At 49.2% G+C, this 17,803-nt stretch overlaps 2 protein-coding genes across 5 annotated transcripts; one reads left to right on the top strand and one right to left on the bottom strand.

Moving 5' to 3' along the window:
• The first annotated feature begins 364 nt into the window (after window positions 1-364).
• On the top strand, window positions 365-2,752 carry LOC101765492 (fruit protein pKIWI502-like). The gene is made up of 4 exons (XM_004958843.1): window positions 365-888; window positions 971-1,058; window positions 1,160-1,225; window positions 2,687-2,752. The coding sequence occupies exons 1-4, from the start codon at window positions 365-367 to the stop codon at window positions 2,750-2,752; spliced, it is 744 nt and encodes a 247-aa protein (XP_004958900.1).
• A 7,887-nt stretch (window positions 2,753-10,639) lies between these two features.
• On the bottom strand, window positions 10,640-13,858 carry LOC101765097. Of its 4 annotated transcripts, none has more exons than XR_002676335.1 (2): window positions 12,089-13,858; window positions 10,640-12,008 (listed from the first exon to the last, which is right to left on the bottom strand). XR_002676335.1 is itself a non-coding variant. In XM_022824106.1 (2 exons), exons 1-2 carry the CDS (start codon window positions 13,526-13,528, stop codon window positions 12,158-12,160), a joined length of 1,272 nt encoding a protein of 423 aa, XP_022679841.1. In that variant the 5' UTR covers window positions 13,529-13,858; the 3' UTR covers window positions 10,640-12,157. The 4 variants fall into 4 exon arrangements, 2 of the variants coding, with proteins under 2 accessions (XP_022679841.1, XP_022679840.1); XR_002676334.1 differs by having other exon boundaries at window positions 10,640-11,230; XM_022824106.1 differs by having other exon boundaries at window positions 10,640-12,530; window positions 12,630-13,858.
• Window positions 13,859-17,803: the final 3,945 nt, after the last annotated feature.

The following is a 17,803-nucleotide window of genomic DNA, read 5'->3' as shown; positions in this document are numbered from 1 at the left end:
GCCGCCGCCGCCGCTGCTCTAGACCTAGGTTTTTCGTCGGGGAGGCAGGGAGGAGGGAGGCCTGGGGGGAGAAGGGGAGAAGTGGGGGGGAGACGGGGAAGGGGATGGCGTCGGGTCTGTTAGCCGGGGGGGTAACGGAGGAGAACGACGGGGCCAGGAGGGTCTTTTGGCACCCCTAACACACGCTGTCGCGGGGACATGGCGTGCCACGTCAACAAAAATGGCAAATCAGTTGCCTCATTTCGTTCGCGATGGCAAAACAGTAGAAGCTCCCGTAAAAGTGGCAAATGAAAGAGTGCCATTTGCAACGGTGGCAATTACTTAAATATCCCTTCTTCGCCGGTGCAACCTACAAAACGTCGCAATGTCCTCAGCGTCCGCCGCCGTTTCGGCGCTCCTCCCGAGGTCTCGGCGCCTCCACCATCGCTCCCCCGCCGCCTCCGCCACCTCTCCGTGCACGCTTCCCTTCCGCCGCCGCCGCCGCCGCCTGACCACGGCCTACGCCGTCCTAAGCAGGGACGACTGGGCCGCCGTGCCCGTCTCCGCCATCGGCCCCGCCAACGCTGACAACTCCATCTTCAAGGTCACCCTCGACCTCTCCGACGCCCCGGAGCTCGCGTCGTCGTACACGACCCCAGGGCAGCTGGTCCAGGCCTCCGTCCCCTCGTCGGGGCTCCGCCCGGCGTACATGGAGATCTCGTCTGCGCCGGGAGCCCAGCAGCTCGATCTGCTCGCCAGGTCCGTGCCGGGGACAACCACGGAGCGGCTGTGCACGCTCGGCGTCAGAGATCATGTCGAGCTCGGCGCCATCACCGGGCAGGGGTTGCCCGTCCAGAGTATAAAAGAGGCGGAGACCGTGCTATACTTGGCCGTCGCCGAGGGGCTCAGGTGGCCACTGATTAACTTCATTTGCTTCAACTCTGATTTTGTGCCCAAATTAACCAATCTTGCGTATTTTTAATGCATGCAGTCCGATTCGTGCACTTATCAAAAGTGGTTTAACAAATAATGTGAGCCTTTACTATGGTGCCAGAAATCAGGAAGCTGTGCCACTCCAGGTTGGTGAATTCCCCCTATGTGATGTATGCAAATCCTGTATTCACTAGAGAATTGAAGCCTTCAGCTCATAACGAAACATACATAATTTTCTATGTGACAGGAGGAACTAAATGAGTGGCATCAAACTGGAGTTAATGTAATAAAGGTCTTACCAGAACCAGTTCATGTAATGCAAGAAATGATCCACACCATTGTTTTTATCTTGTTACTGGTTTGCTGGTACATACATGCTTCTAATGACAGTAATTTTGCAGTATCCTTTCTTGAGAGACCCGGACAAGATAATAAAAAATCCAAATTCTACGGTAGCCGTACTAGCTGGACCGATGGACATGCAACAGGTGCACATATTTGTTGTTTGCAGGATCCTTTTGCATAGCCTTATCATTATGCATGTTGAGCCTATGAAAATTTGTGTTTACAACTTGTGAGTCACACTACTACTGCATCAAATTATGCATGAATACATTTTAATTAAAAAAGAGGGTTCTAGACAGCTCTACTCTTGCAATTTTTTTCTTATTAAATTGCATGGATACATTTTAATAAGAAAAAGAGGGCACACTACACTACTGGAAACCATAGCTTTCATCCCGGTTGGTAGGGGCCAAATCTCTCTAAAAACCATCCGGAATATCATTTTTGAGACGAAAGGGGGTCGTTTAGTCCTGGGTTATCCACCCAGGACTAAAGACCCCCTTTTGTCCTGGTCGGTAATACCGGTACAAAAGAGTTTTCAAAAAAAATAAAAAAAACCCGCCCCGCCTGCGCCCGCCTGCTGCTCCGCCGGGCCCGCGCCCGCTGGCCGCCCCGCACCACTCCTCCCCACGGCTCCTCTTCCCCGGCCTCCTCCCCGTGCCTCCTCTTCCCCAGCCTCCTCCGCCTCGCGCCTCCTCTTCCCCAGCCTCCTCCGCCTCGCGCCTCCTCCTCCCCACCGGCGGCACGGTCCGCACCACTCCACCTTGCGCCTCCTCCTCCGCCGACCACTCTCGTGCCGCTCCCCCGTGCCCCCCGCTCCGCCCTCGCGCCGCTTGCTCCGCCGCTCCGTTCCTGTGCCGCCCGCCTCAGCCCGCCTCCGCTCCGCCCTCGCGCATGCCCACCTCGGCCGCTCCGCCCCCTCCGCCGCCCGCTCCCGCGCTGCCCGCTCCGCCCCCTCCGCCGCCCGCTCCCGCACTGCCCGCTCCGCCCCCACGTCGCCTGCTCTGCCCACGCCCGCTGGTGCCGCTCCGCCCGAACTACCAGCCCACCCGCCCGCCCGCCGCCGCCCGCCCTCGCCCCGCTGCTACTCCTCATTGCCAGTGAGGGGCAGCAGGGGGAAGGGGTGGGGCGGCGGTGCCCGCTCACCCGCGGCTCGCCTGGGAGAGGAGGAGGAGAGAAAGATAAGGAAGAGGGAAGGGGTCGTGGCGGATGGGGAGGGGCCTTTTGTCCCTGTTGGATTCCAACCGGGACCCGATTGGATTCCAACCGGGACACAAGGGGGGGGGGGTTGGTGAGCCCCCCGCCGGTGGCTGAGTTTTAGTTCCGCTAGTTATGGGCCAAATTTAAGTTGGTACAAAAGGGGTGGATGGAAGGTGAGTTCTCCAGTAGTGCTATGTGCATTGAAACCAACTTGCTTACTTGCGGGTAGATTTCTGATGACTCTACGGTTGCAATCCCAATGTTGAAAGTTGAAACCTATGTCAATGCTGGATAGTGATGTGAAGTTACTACATTTATGCAATTTTGTTCACGCGGTTTGAAGATTTATCTTTAGGTGTTTGCTCCCGCTTCATTTCATGGAGTCCCTTTATACCATGCTTTATTGCACCTGAGTAATTAGATGAATTTGGTAGTATTAGCCTGTTCTACTGATTCCTAAATGAGAGGTGCACCTCCTCGTGTTTGGAAGTACATACATTGCGCTACTTGTCCTAAATATGGGTGATCTTTACAGGAAGTCAGGAGAGCCCTTACAGGCCATGGCGTGCCACCTGAAAAAATCTTAACAATCGAGAACTGGTATCCTAATTACTAAATTTGTTATCTAGGTCTTTGGCGCTTTGTTGGGCAATATGGATCACAAAAAGTGATGTTGTGTTAATAAGTTGTAAGAAGTTCTTATGTGCTGACTATGATAAGTATGCGATGGACTGTTTAATAGCTTTGACCATGATAAGTATGTGCTCACAACCTTAATTGAAGAAATGAGGCTACGCTTCTGCTCCCAGACAAAACAGGAAAATAGAGCGCCAGAAGCATGTCCTCTAAAGAGCCATGGGGCACAAAAGGAGATTCCAACTTTCAGATATGGATAATTGCATAGAAATTACGTCTTCGGACAGTGAGGTCTCCTATTTGCTGTAAACAGATAATGAGACTTGACAATGCAAAGTAAATTGAATTACTGGTTCTAGCAAAACATCTGATAATAGATTGGAAGTGGCCCAAGTCCGAGGCATGGCCCCGCTGCTGCCACGCCACCAGCACGCCTCGCCGCCGCGCACCCTTCGCCGCAACCTTCCTCTACCCGTGCACCAGCCCCCCCCCCCCCAATTCTCCTAGGACCGGTTCTTCAACCGGTCATCTCCACCACCATCGCGCCATGGCCGGCCCTACCTCAACAGGCTCGATTCTGCGCCGGATTCACTAGATCCGCAGCTGTAGATGACGGATCCGGTGGTGCAGGTGGAGGATCTGCTAGCTGCGGTGCCAAATCCTCTCCCTACCAGCGCAAATCGAGGAAGAAGTTACGCTGAGGTTGTCCGTCTGGGAGCAGTCAATGCTCCCCAACGGGCGAGCTACCAGCTACCCCGACGCGACGTAGCGCACCCACACCCCCAAGGACGAAGGTTTCACTCCGGTAGCACTGCACGGCTGCGGCGCATTTACTGTGCGGAGGACAAGTCAAGGCCGCACCATGGCAGCGCCCATCACCAAGCCCCTGCCCCTCACCATCCCGCCTCGGTGACCCAAGAGTGGATGCCAGCCAAGATGTGCAGGCGGCATTCACTCCCTCGCGCGCCGCCCGATGCAGCTCGACGTGACAGCGGACATGACTGGCTGCGCAGTGAGGCTTCAAAGCGCGCATCTACTGCAGCCCTCCAGGCCTTCCACCGCGTCACCGACGGGCGGCGCTTCAACTACCTGGCCAAAGACCACCGGGCGGCCGCGTGCAGAGACCCGGTGCGTTGTTTTGGTTGCCGTCTCTTGGGCCACCAGGAAAAGTTCAGCAGCACGCTGTGCCCTCCCGTCGCTGCTCCATGCCGGCGGCCGCCTCAACGCCTCTCACCCCCCTCGACTCCTGCCACACCACATCCTCCACCACAACCAGCTGCATCACCTGGTCTCCGTCGCCGGCCGCCTCAACATGGCTCACCCTTGGGCTCTGCTCATCCTCCACCTCCAACTCGCCGCTCGCCCTCGGGCTCTTCTCATCCTCCATCTCCAACTCCTCCACCACAACCTCCATGGCCACAAACTCCCCAAGCACCACAAGCCCCTTTGCCACCTCCCTCCCGTGGGCTCTGCATCCACCGCCACCGCCGCCGCCACCTCAACCGAGGGCTGCTCACCAGATGGCCATCGGAGACCCCAACATCCGCCTTGATGAGGAGACTATCATTGTGCCTAACTCCTTTGACCGGGAGCGGGACGCCAGGGAGTGGGAGGGGACAGCTCTGGTCCCCTGGGCTTTGCACCTACCACAAGGGGCCGGCGCGGTGACATTGAAGAGCTCCTCAGGGATAGGTTGCGGCTTCAACAGGGCGACATCATCATCACCATCCATCAGCCGGAACCCTTCCTCATCTGCATCACCAATGCCGAGCAGTGTGTAGCAGCCCACAGCCGCGGGCGTTTCAGGGCCGCGGCATCAACATATGCCTACGGCCGTGGCACAGCATGAGCCACGCACTCGGCATGTGCATCTTCTTCCGGGTGCGGCTCTACCTCGACGGCATCCCCATACATGCCTGCGCGCCAGACATCGTCGAGAGGATCATCAGCATGCAATGCGCACTCCAATACATCAACTCGGACCTTGTCCAGCCAAATGACACCAGGCACGTCAACCTCTGGGCGTGGATGGAGAACCCAAGTGAAATACTCAAGCGGGTGTGGCTGATTTTCACTCATTGACCTGTTGACAACTCATCCTCGGTCACCATCACCACATTGCAGCCGGATCGCTGGTAGCAGGGAGTTTGCTATGAAGTCTTCTTGCACCTGGGCATGCTAGAGGACTACATGGCGGCAACATGCGATCTAACGGCGCCATCTACAACCCCTCCAGCTTCAACCCGGTGCGCCGGACGGCGCTCCCTCTGACATGCGCTCCAAGTTCCCCACACGGCTTCCACGGCCACCTCGGGAACTGGAGCAATGTTAGTATTAGGAAGTATATATGTGTATTAGGAAGTATTTATTCTTTCCATGTACACTTGATGTATTCTTATACTCAAGCCGTATTGGCTATATATATAAAGGTCACCCCCTTATTAGAATGTGTGGTGTTTCCCCATCTACTTCTCTACATGGTATCACAGGATTAGATCGTGGACCTCTCCTTCTCTCTAGCGCGCCTCCCTCGTGAAACCCTCCTGACGGTTAAGAAGCTCGAATTGAATTTGTAGAAGGAAATTACAGTGCTAGCTGCTAAGTTAAAACGTTAAATCCAGACCGCAGAGTAATCTGAGTTTAATCACTGGTGTGCAAGAACATCTCGGCACAGACGGAAGGCCTCAAGCATTTCATGTTGAAATCACTCATGCTTTTTAACAGTGTTTTAAATACAATAACCACTTTATAAAAAAAAAGCATACGGACACCCACCCTGAAGGGTGAAGCAAGAGGAAGAAAGCATCATGCCATCCTCTGTCTGTTGCCGTGCTCTGCTTCGTGTCCTGCCTCCTCGCTCACAGCGTGGACAGCTCCGTCACCAACCGGCGGCCACTATCCCATCCGCCAGCTCCTGGAACGTCGACGCCGGCCTTCGACAGCTCGACTCCTCCGTCCACCACGCCGCCGCGCACGACGTGCTGAGCCTAGCGCGCATCGTTCCCGCGTGCGGCGAGGTAGCCGGAGCACACGCCGTGGGATGGGACGCCGTGGTCGCTGTCCTCCGGACGGCAGGCGAGCGCGCGCGCGCCGCTGAGCGGCGCTTGTCCGCGACGAACGGCTCAGAAGCAAGCTGCGGTCCTCGGAGCCGGCTCCCGGCTCACCCGGCGGCAGCGCTGGCCGCCGTTCGCAACGACCGGGGGTCGACGAAGGCCGGCAAAGCAGCGCCGCGCATGGGATCACGCCTTGACGAGAGAGCCTGTTCGCTTGGCTAGACCGCTAGAGTCCGCACGGGTGTCTTCCTGGCCGTTGGTTACGGATTGGACGGCCTGCAGCTGCCCAGGGGGTGGACGGTAAATGAAATACCGTCCAGCCCCGGTCGTCGTGTCCGCCGGCAAGGCCACCCGCCGGCGAGCTGCGAGCCGGCAAGCGAGGCCAGGAAGAGGAAAATACTCTAGAGCAGACGCTAAGAGTGCCGGCGAGGCACCCGCCGCCGCAGCCGCCTGCGCCGGCACCAAGCACCGCTGCCTCTGCCTGCGCACCGTGGCGCACGCGTAGTGCTGCTCTCGCACTCCGCGGTGCGCCCAGACGGCCAGACGACCGCGTTCCGTCGCGCAGCACTGGGGAACGCGGCGGTGTCCATGACGGACGCGCGGGCAGACGGTGCCGGCGGCTGCCTGCAGACCGCTGGTGTCAGGTTGGGCGGCGAGCGAGGCGGGCCGTCGCCGGCTGTGTCCGTGCTGTGATGAAGTGCGATGCGACGCAGAGCGCGGCGACGGTGCGGCGCCGGATCCGGAACTTCACGTTGGGCGGCATGAATGGCGCTTTCTTTCGTCATCCATGGATGATTGTGCATGGGTAGAAGCTGAAGAAATGGAGAGAGAGCATTTTCACGACGGTAAGGCACAGTCATCACCACGGTATTACCGACACCGTTACCATGTAGTATTGCTGAAGCACAAAACAGAACTGCAGCCGTATTATGCCAGTCACCGTATCATGCCATATAACAACGCGACTTCCAGAGCACAAGGCTAACCTTCAAAGAGAGTGAAAAAAAATACAAAAGCAGCGCAATTTGTGAGACAACCATGCCTGTGACGTTAACTGTGTTCACCACCGACAAAAACAATTCGAGACTAGACCATTGACTGATGAGTCTGCTTAAAGAGGCGCTTACTGAATGTTATCTATCAGAAATCCCACTACAGGATCTTAGATTCACGTGGAGCAATGAGCAACAAAACCCGACGCTTACAAAACTCGACTACATCTTCTGCAATGCGGAGGGGGACACTTTATTTGGTTCGCACGTCTTGTATGCCCTATCGACGTCTCACTCTGACCACTGTCCACTACTTCTATCAAATCAAAACAGGTCAAGACGTCCACGCACATTTAGATTCGAGGACTTAAGGACAAAACTTCCTTGCTTCAAGGAAGTGGTGGCCGAAGTATGGAACAAGCCATGCACGCATCATGAGCCTTTCCAAAGCCCGTACCACAAGCTCCTACAAACCTCCAACATGCTAAGAGCCTGGAGCCAAAACTTCTACCCAGATGCCAAGATGCAGCTACTCATGGCATCCAATGTAGTCCTCAGATTGGACATGGCCCAAGAGCACAGAGCTCTCACAGTGGAGGAAACTAAACTCCGCCAAAAGCTAAAGTGACAAATTCTAGGCTTTGTGGTCGTCGAAAGGGCTAGGAGGAAACAAGCATCGCTCATTAAGAACCTCAAATTGGGTGACGCTAACACAAAATACTTTCACAGGAAGATAAATGGTCAGAGGAAAAAGAACCACATCCAGAGGCTTAAACAAAGGCGCACGCTGGGCGGTCAAACATGAGGAGAAAGTCAAGCTAGTCCAGGAACACTTCATGACAATGATGGGCCCTTCTGGTGACCGAACGCAGGATATCAATTGGGAGAGTCTGAATCTGCCTAGATTGGACCTCCACGGCCTAGATGACTCCTTCACCGAAACGGAAATCAAGTGAGCAATAGATAAACTGCCCTCTGACACCCGGGCCAGATGGATTCACAACGTTTTTTTCAAGACGTGCTAGGAGATAATAAAGGCCGATTTAACTGAGGTAGCAAATGGGTTCCACAACTTACGCTGCATGAGTCTGCCTTTAATCAACATGGCCAAAATTGTGCTAATACCAAAAAAAGAGGGTGCCGAATCAGTGACTGATTTTAGACCGATAAGCTTAATACATTCCTTCATCAAGATCATTACCAAGGTCCCTGCCATGCGTTTAGCGCCTCACATGGAAGACATCATATCACAATCTCAATCGGCATTCATAAAGAAAAGGAGCATTCACGATAATCTTTTGACAGTTCGCAACATGGCGAGGTGTTTCCATTGCCTGAGAATAACGACCTTTTTCTCAAACTTGACATTGCAAAAGCTTTCGACTCGGTCCGATGGAACTATCTACTTTCTCTCCTAGAGTGCCTAGGTTTCCCCTCTCATTGGCGTGATTGGATGGCATCATTGTTTTACACCTCGTCGTCAAGGGTCCTTCTGAATGGGATCCCCAACAGCCCCATTAGACACCATCAAGGCCTACGGCAAGGTGATCCCCTATCACCATTCCTATTCGTTATTGCAATTGAGCCACTGCGCACCCTACTGGAGCTAGCCACAGAGCGAGGTTTCATTCCCAAACTGAGGGGCAGATGCCTCAATCTCCAAACCTACATGTACGCCGATGACACCGCTATATTCTTAAACCTGACCAGTAAGGATATTAATGCGCTGGCCCACCTACTGACCGGATTTGGGGAAGCGTCGGGTTTGAAAATAAACTTTGAAAAATCAAGCGTGGTGCCAATAAGATGCGAGGGTGTTAATTTGGAAGACGTTATTGGGAATCTCCCGGTGGCAGGAGCTACCTTCCCGATTCGATATTTGGGACTTCCACTTACAACGACAATATTAAGGCGAGTAGATTTCCAGTACGTTGTTGATAAGGCGATTGGCAAGCTCACTATGTGGAATGCAAGGAATATGACCATGGCGGCACGTCTAGCACTCACTAAATCGGTGCTAACTTCGCAGGCAATATACCTACTATCAGCGTTAGATGCTCCCCAAGAAGTGATGAAGGACATTGACTCCAAACAAAAGAAATTTTTTTGGGCAGGGGCGGCGGCCATTACATGTGGAAAGTGTAAAGTAAACTGGGCATGATCCACCAGGCGGACTAGGCTGGGGGGTGTGGGTATCCTAAACCTCATGAAGTTCGCAAGAGGATTAAGTCTAAGATGGTTATGGCAAGAGTGGAAAGCGGAGCACAAGCTTTGGGTAGGATCCGAAGTTCCCTGCAATAACATGGATAAAAAGCTTTTCACTGCGTGCACAACCATCGATATAGGCGATGAAGCAAGGACTTCCTTCTGGAACAACAGCTGGGCGCAGGGGCAACAATGGACAGACATAGCGCCGTGTATTTATTTGGTCTCCAGGAAAAAGAATAGGAGCCTACGGGAACCCTTGTACAACAGAAACTGGATTAAGGATATCAACCTTCAGCACAATGAATTCTCCGTGCAACACTTCCAGGAATCGTCATCCTATGAAAAATTGTCCAGCAAGTGGCGCTTCGGCCCGGGGTGGGAGATGGCATCAAATGGAAATTCAGCGCCGATGGCACCTACTCCACTAAATCCGCTTACAATGCACAATTCATTAGTTTGGCGTACACCAATTTTGTCGTGCTGATCTGGAAAGTGTGGGCTCCTAGAAGCTGCAATATCTTCTCATGGCTCGCGATTCAAAACCGACTTTGGACGGCAGACAGATTGCAGGAACGGGATGGCCTAATCAACTCAATTGCCCGCTATGCCGCAACACGCATGAGCCGGCAATGCATATATTCGTTGAATGTAGGGTAACCCGTAGACTATGGGACATGGTGGCCATTTGGATACCTTGTCCGGCAATTAATCTCATGCTCTGGGAGTAGGTGGACACATTACTTCAATGGTGGATAGAGAGGGTCGCAGCAAGTTGCTTCTCAAGGAAAGGCATGCGTTCTCTGATCATGCTCACCTGATGGACAGTGTGGAGGGAGAGAAATTTGAGCATTTTTGAGCGAAAGGAATCTACAATCAGCATGATCTTTGCAAGACTTAAAGGTGAGGCCGCGATGTGGAACATGGCCGGGGCAAAGCAGCTCTCCGCTATCCTAGCGCGTTGTTGTTACTTTTTCTCTCTAAAGTGTAATTAATAGTTTTTTCATCTTCTTTACACCTTTTCGTGTTCTTGTAGTTTCTAGTCTGGAATTCGTTCTTTTCAATATAATCGGCAGGTCTCCTACCCGGTTCATTTTGAAAAAAGTTAACTGTGTTCCTCCTGCAGTTGGGATGATTCATTATTCAGTTCGGTTTTCAAAAAAAGAGATGATTCAGTAACCCACACACATAGGGCAAGCACATCAGATCAGTATAATTCAGTATTCAGTAATACCAAGGGTGGAAAAAACGTTATCTCCACTATATATCTGACAAGTCATGCGGTAGAGCCTGCGATACAGCGAAAAATTCACAAGCTCCATATTCCATTGAGCATGAAACAGGAAGTACAAATTCAGTATTGATTACAAGGGATAAAATGAACACCAAATGTTGGATGACCGAAACGCCTATATCTCAAATGCTGTTCTCTCTTGCATGCATTCAAGGAAGAAGTGAGGTGCGAAGCCAACTCCCGGCTTCAGAGGCGGCCAGTGACCCACCACATTTATTTGTGCGAGCTCCGTCAGCTGCTGTGCTATGCAATTTGCTGCACTCAGAGGCCGAAGCAAAGCATTCAACATGTACCAGGATGACCTGCTCCGGGAATCTGCATGATAGTTCCGACGGTATGTTGTGTCCATCACACCCATTCGATTTGCAACATATTGCATCCGGACGCCAAACCGTAGGAACACAATTCTTGTATAGTGAAACAAGGAGCATCTTGTGAATGCGAAATGTCTTGAGAAGGCAGTCAGGCAAGTTCTCCAAATACAGCTTCAGCCACAGGCTTGAATGAAGAGGTGAATGACCGCAAGCACCTTATAGCAGTCCCAACAATATCGTTGGTGTCCTGTGGTCTTCGTACAAAAATTCCTAACCTCACTGCAAGGGAAGATTACAACTTAAAGAGAAGATAATGATGGCCAAGACTTTGAAGGGGGAAACGTTAGACAACTTCAATTGTGAAGCATTGTTTGGATTTGGTCTCTCCAAGAGAAATCATGCATGCATTTAGTCAAGAAGTCGTACTTAGGTCAACGACGAGAATTTCTACTTGATGAATATATTAGTCCAACATGCATTACATGGAAAAAGACGAAGAGGTTTGTCAAGTCACGTCAAAATGGAGGTTGTTGGTGTGATAACTATCAATGACAGGGAAAGAAAGTGGAGGTGTGAAGAATACCGTTTGAAAGTATTTTTGGACAAGGAACTTGGAATTGTCTTGGCTGCTTGTCACTGGCAATTTCTAATAGAATGAAGCCAATATACAAAATACAAATCATTGTCAATTTATTACCTTGGCATGCTAGTCTGATTGGTGTCAAATTGACTCACTACATTGTTCTTGTGTCCCATTTTTCACATGTCATGTATTTTGGTTCAATGGGCTTACTTTCTGTGAAATGGACCATGCTTGATGAATGAAGCTACAGTTGAGAAAAAAAGGAACTATAACTGTATATGACGGATTATAAATAGACTGACAAGACCATAATATCATCCAACTTAAAGAAACATTTAATCATTTAATCCCACATCTAAAGTACAAAATTGTACCGCCATATAATGGGGCATTATTTTTGGTTTACTGTCCCTCACAGGCTAACTTGATCACATATCCATCCTACTTATGTCTGTTGTTGCATGACCAAAATCCCTGACACCACATGCAAAAAAGAACATTTATTTTAGTGGTAACTAATGAGCTTACATATTAAAGAAGCAAATGCTACTTACTTAGGCACTTGGTTGAATCTAAACACAATCTCATAAATATGCTAAGCATGAATTCGTGCTCCATTCTTCTCACTTCGACCGCCTTCTCTTTGAAGATCTCCGGATGTCGAAACCACAATCGACTTTGTGCACCTTTGCTATTTCAGTGCCCGATTTTTGCACCATGAAGTAGGCACCGCCATGTCCTGGATACCACCCCATTTTATAATATGCCAGATCAGGTTGGCAAATGTAATGTTTGATTGCCTTTGATCGTACTGTCTCGTCCATTTGCTGTAGGCTATCATTTATAAGCTCTTCCTTCCCTCCGATTATTTCAACTGCAGTTCTACCTTGCGTGCGTTCATCGAAAAAGTGAGGTGCGAAGCCCACTCCAAGCTTCAGAGGTGGCAGCTCAGCCACGAGGTTTCTTGCAGTTGCATCAGCTGTGTTATGCAGGCTGCTGCACTCAAAGGCAGAAACGTAGCATTCGATGCGTATCAGAATAACCTGCTCCGGGAATTTGCATGATAATTCTGATGGAATACAGCTAGTAGCACACCTGTCTGGCTTGCAACATAGTGGATCCGGGCGCCAAAAGTGGGTGTCATAGGAACCCAAATCTTTTATGGCGAAACATGAAGCAGCGTGTGAGTGGGAAATGTCTTGCTGAGGCAGTTGGATGAGTTCTCTCATTACTGCTTCAGCCACATCCTTCATCGAAGACGTGAATGACTGCAAGCATCTTATAGCAGTTCCGACAATGTCCATGCTCTCTGACAATCGTAGAATCAACATGAGAGAAAAACTTCTCATCGGTGTCTTCCGGTCTTCATAGCGAAATTCCAGCGTCGCCTCCACACCACGCCCTTCCACACACATGCTCTGTATGTGCAGACACCGGAGTATACTTCCTTGCAACATCTTGTACTCTAGAGTTTTGCCCTCAAGAAGTTGCCTGACAAGAGGGTTAGAGAACACGCACCGCAGAGGTGAGCATCCTGACTCCACATCTCTGAGGAAACGGTTGGCGCACTCCGCAAACCACTCGTTTCTTCGAACATCTGAGCAGCTTATGTTGTCTTTGTGAAACCCAGCGAAATAGGAGGACACGGAAGATTGTGCCACATGTGCGACCCATTTAGAGAAGGAGTGTCTTACTGGTTGTTCCAACTCTATGACGTCCATTGTTTGCTGCTTGATGCACCTGTATAGCAGATCTCCGCAGTCTTTGAAGGCACGCTCCAACAGCTTCCTGCGCCGTAGAAGGGACACGTCTGTGATCGGCATCCTTGCAGATCTCTCAAGTGCAAGCTCTAGTTCGGTGTGCGCCATCTCAAGCCTCTCAATGTGATGCCTTGTGGATGTCGTCCTTTCGTCATGGTCACACTTGCTGAACAGGTAGGAGGTGATTCTGTTCACGGTCTCTTGCACAACAGCTGAACCCACCATGCCCGCCATGAGTGTCGCTTAGGAGAGAAGAGATCCCCTATTCAGAAAGCAAAGAGCGATCATGAGATGCAGAGGTGATTAAATCATTTGAGAAAAAAATGAAGAATTGTGCATCATGTTAAATTAATTGATTGATCTCTCACCGACATGCCAACTGAATGAGAGATGATGGTGATCAAAGAGGAATGCAAGGTCAGTTGCTGTACATACCGCTGTCGAATCACTGATGGTGAAGATGAAAAAATTGATTAAGAAAGAGGTAGGTATAACTTGAAGACTTGAGAGGTTGGAGAAGCACTAGTCAAGTAACCAGCAGGGTTTCGAGGGGTTGGTGAGGAGCACGTGAAGATTGATTAAAAGGTCTTGGTCACTTGTCGCTAGCAATTTCTAGTGGAATCAGTCCAATATAAGACTTTGAGAGGTTGGAGGAGAACTAGTCAAGTAACCAGCAGGGTTCTGATGGTGAGCAGCACTAGTGAAGACTGATTAAAAAGTCTTGGTCACTTGTCACTGGCAATTTCTAGTGGAATCAGTCCAATATATGATTTTTCATAATTTTATTTTCAAAGCACGCTAGTCTGACCAATATTTCGTACGGACCCACCCCTCACCAGACACCCACACCCTCATCGGCAACAGCCTGCATTTCTCCCAGTCTCCAGTATTTAGTCTATGCATCCCGTTTCCCAGCCTTGAAGAAGTGTGCTAGGGACAGCATGAACGAGTCCATTCATCAAGGCATGCCAAGTTGTAACCGCGTGGTCAACGCTGTCCTAGCAATCGATTCTTTGACTGACTTTGGTTGAGCAACCGAAACATTTCTTGAACGCTGCAGTTTTCTTTTTCTTTTTCCTTTTTTACCAAAGAGAAATCCCCTGACGGGAAACCGTATCCATCCAATACACAAAAAGGAGGCCGAGGAAATGTTCCAGGAGTGAAACATATTCAGACTGCAACTTCATTTCACAAGGATGCAAAACCACCCAATTACTGAAAAGTTCTTAACAAAAGTAGCTACACACTCGAAAGTCACATAGAAAATAAGAACAAGTGATGATCCTACACTTATAAGTCTACGCTTACAAATGCACTGCATTATGATCTCCCATGTAATTGAGTAATTCCCAGAGTATACTCAACTGGTGAGAACCAAACATCACACATGCAAGCTAGAAATGATTTAGAATTTCAGGTGTAACTGTGGTGCTGCTATCAAACTTTCTTTTTCTTTCCAAATCCAATTCATGAGTGACCTTTGCAACCGGACAAGCTCATGTGTAAACCATGAGTCAAGCCAGTAACAAAGACGGATCCGAATCCTAATGAGCTCCTCATCATCTCCTTGAAACAACTTTCTTTTCCTAGCTCCCCTAGAAGTGCTCCGTCTTCTCATGCTTGATCTTGAACAGAAACTGCAATTTTCTTTTTCTTTTTCCTTTTTACCAAAGGGAAATACCCTGACGGGAAACCGTATCCATCCAATACACAAAAAGGAGGCCGAGAACATGTTCCGGGACTAAAACATATTTAGACTGCAACTTCAGCTCACAAGGATGCAAAATGACCCAATTACTGAAAAGTTCTTAACGAAAGTAGCTACACACTCGAAAGTCACATAGAAAATAAGAACAAATGATGATCCTACACTTATAAGTCTACGCTTACATGCACTGCATTTTGATCTCCCATGTAATTGAGTAATGCCCAGCATATACTCAACTGGTGAGAACCAAACATCATACATACAAGACAAACAAATTGAAACCAAGAACAAGTGATGTGCTACAGTTGCATAGGTTCCTAATGTAGAACATTGCAGTTCTAGATCCCAGAGCTGTTGTGGTTTTGTTTTTCTTTACCCTCTTCTTCTTTAATGAAATGATTTAGAATTTCAGGTGTAACTGTGGTGCCGCTATCAAAATTTCTTTTTCTTTCCGAATCCAATTCCTGAGTGACCTTTGCAACTGGACAGGCATAAGTGTAAACCATGAGTCAAGCCAGTGACAGTTTCGTATCCGACTCCTAATGATCTCCTCATCATCTTCTTGAAATAGTTTTCTTTTCCTAGCTCCCCTAGAAGTGCTCCGTCTTCTCATGCTTGATCTCCATGTGCTCATGCATGGCTTCTCAACCTGAATAAGTGCAAAGCCATGTTTAGACTTCCAAAGCATTTTGAAAATCATTGCTTCGGCATTCTGGCGAAAGTAATCTATTGCCTTTGGCAGCATAATCTCTTCCAGTTGTTCTAGGGTAATGTCTGTTTGCAAGAAATGTTGCTCCTTGCGGACTGTCGCTGCTATCTCAGAACTCCTATTCACTGGCAGCATGTCCTCTAAACAGCCATGGGGTGAAAAGGCGATCCCAGCTTTCAGATATGGATAATCTTGCAGAGAAATTAGGTCTTCAGATAGTGAGGTCTTCTGTTTTCTGTACATAGATAGTGAGATGTGGCAATGCAAAGTAAATTGAATTACTGGTTCTAGCAAACCATCCGATAATCCTGCCATGTCCATGTTGCTAAAACGTCGAACCTTATGCCGTCCATGCTCCTTGCAACAAAATGGGTTTGGCCGAACAACCTGAGAGGACAAGCTATTGAGTTTGTCCCAATGTTCCTTATGGTCCGAATAAAAAGTGGGCCCCCATGAGAAGTCTTCATTGGGCAGTTGAGTAAGTTCATTTCTAATATTTTCAAATTTACACTTGAAATGAGGAGCAAATAACTGGAGGCACTTAACTGCGATCCCGACTATATCTATACTCTCCGAGAGCTGTATGACCAAACTAAAGCAAATATTACCCTCTGGTGTACCATCATACTGGATAAATATTAGGCTAACATCTATTCCATGCACTGGATTACGGATGGGAGTCAACCATAATTGAAACAAAGGATACTCGTTTCCCCGAACAATTTTATGATGTAGTTCCTTGCCTGCAAAAAGATTTTTGACAAAACATTCAAAGGGCATGTGACGGCGTGGTGTGCCACCAAGCTCTATGAATCTCAGAAACTCACTAGCACCATCTGCATACCACTCAAATCTTTGAGCAATGGATCTTCTCAAGTCATTGTCATTGCGTTTAAATATGGAGAGAGCAAATGACTTGGTAGCATGCACAATACGGTTAGGGAGGGAGGAATTCTTTACCTCCCGTTCCATTTGTTCGTCTTCTAGGATTCTCTGCTTGCATTTGTGCAGTGTGTCATCACACTCTTGAGCAGCATGCTTCAGCTTCTTGCGCCAACGCAGTAAGGATGCATCAGTGATCTGCCACTTATTAGATGTCTCAAGAGCAGCCTCCAGCCTGATGTGTGCTATCTCTAACCTCTCCAAGTTTCTTTTCTCATTTGATTCCTCTTTCTCCTCATATTTTTGAACCAGACCAGATAGGATTTGGCCAACTGTCTCCTGGACAATCGCAGAACTGACTAATTCTGCCATTAGAGTTCAAGCATCGATCGCTCCCCTGCTCAGAAAAAGTAAGATATAACAGTATGCATGAGAGATTAGATGATGAACTTTGGATCGTCAGCAAAGATTTAGCTTAGCGGTTGTAGGAAAATACTGTCAACCGGATTGGGTGAAAATTGTGGATAGCTAACCTGTGTGTAGAGAGATACTATTATGGGTGTTAAAATTGAACGAGAATGTGGCCCAAGAGGCAAAGACGTTGAAAGCAAATAGAGGTTGATGGGCCATTAATATAGATGGGTCTGATGGTGAGTGGTGGAGCAGTTGGTCTCTACAATGGAAAAATGTTGACAAGGAAGGATTGTTTCTGATTTTAACTTTTGCCTAAAAGAACTGTTTTGTTGACTTGACCGAAACATGAGAGCAAATGACTTGGTAGCATGCACAATACGGTTAGGGAGGGAGGAATTCTTTACCTCCTGTTCCATTTGTTCCTCTTCTAGGATTCTCTACTTGCATTTGTGCAGTGTGTCATCACACTCTTAAGCAGCACGCTTCAGCTTCCTATGCCAACGCAATAAGGATGCATCAGTGATCTGCCACTTATTAGATGTCTCAAGAGCAGCCTCCAGCCTGATGTGTGCCATCTCTATTTTTGAACCAGACCAGATAGGATTTGGCCAACTGTCTCCTAGACAATCACAGCACTGACTAATTCTGCCATTAGAGTTCAAGCATCGTCCCCTGGTCAGAAAAAGTAAGATATAACAGTATGCATGAGAGTTAGATGATGAACTTTGGATCATGAGCTAAGATTTAGCTTAGCGGTTGTAAGAACATAACGTCAACCGGATTGGGTGAAAATTAT

This window comes from Setaria italica, chromosome II (genome assembly GCF_000263155.2).
Source record: "Setaria italica strain Yugu1 chromosome II, Setaria_italica_v2.0, whole genome shotgun sequence".
NCBI lineage: Eukaryota > Viridiplantae > Streptophyta > Magnoliopsida > Poales > Poaceae > Setaria > Setaria italica.
Note: the sequence above shows the minus strand (reverse complement) of the source record. Positions and strands in the feature narration are given on the sequence as shown.

Excerpts from the sequence above, each read along its gene's own strand:
- LOC101765097 (XM_022824105.1), bottom strand. The coding sequence starts at position 13,528 with ATGGCGGGCATGGTGGGTTCAGCTGTTGTGCAAGAGACCGTGAACAGA.
- LOC101765492 (XM_004958843.1), top strand. The coding sequence starts at position 365 with ATGTCCTCAGCGTCCGCCGCCGTTTCGGCGCTCCTCCCGAGGTCTCGG. Across the intron at positions 889-970 it reads GCCGTCGCCGAGGGGCTCAG|TCCGATTCGTGCACTTATCA; the intron begins GTGGCCACTGAT and ends TAATGCATGCAG. Across the intron at positions 1,059-1,159 it reads AGGAAGCTGTGCCACTCCAG|GAGGAACTAAATGAGTGGCA; the intron begins GTTGGTGAATTC and ends TCTATGTGACAG.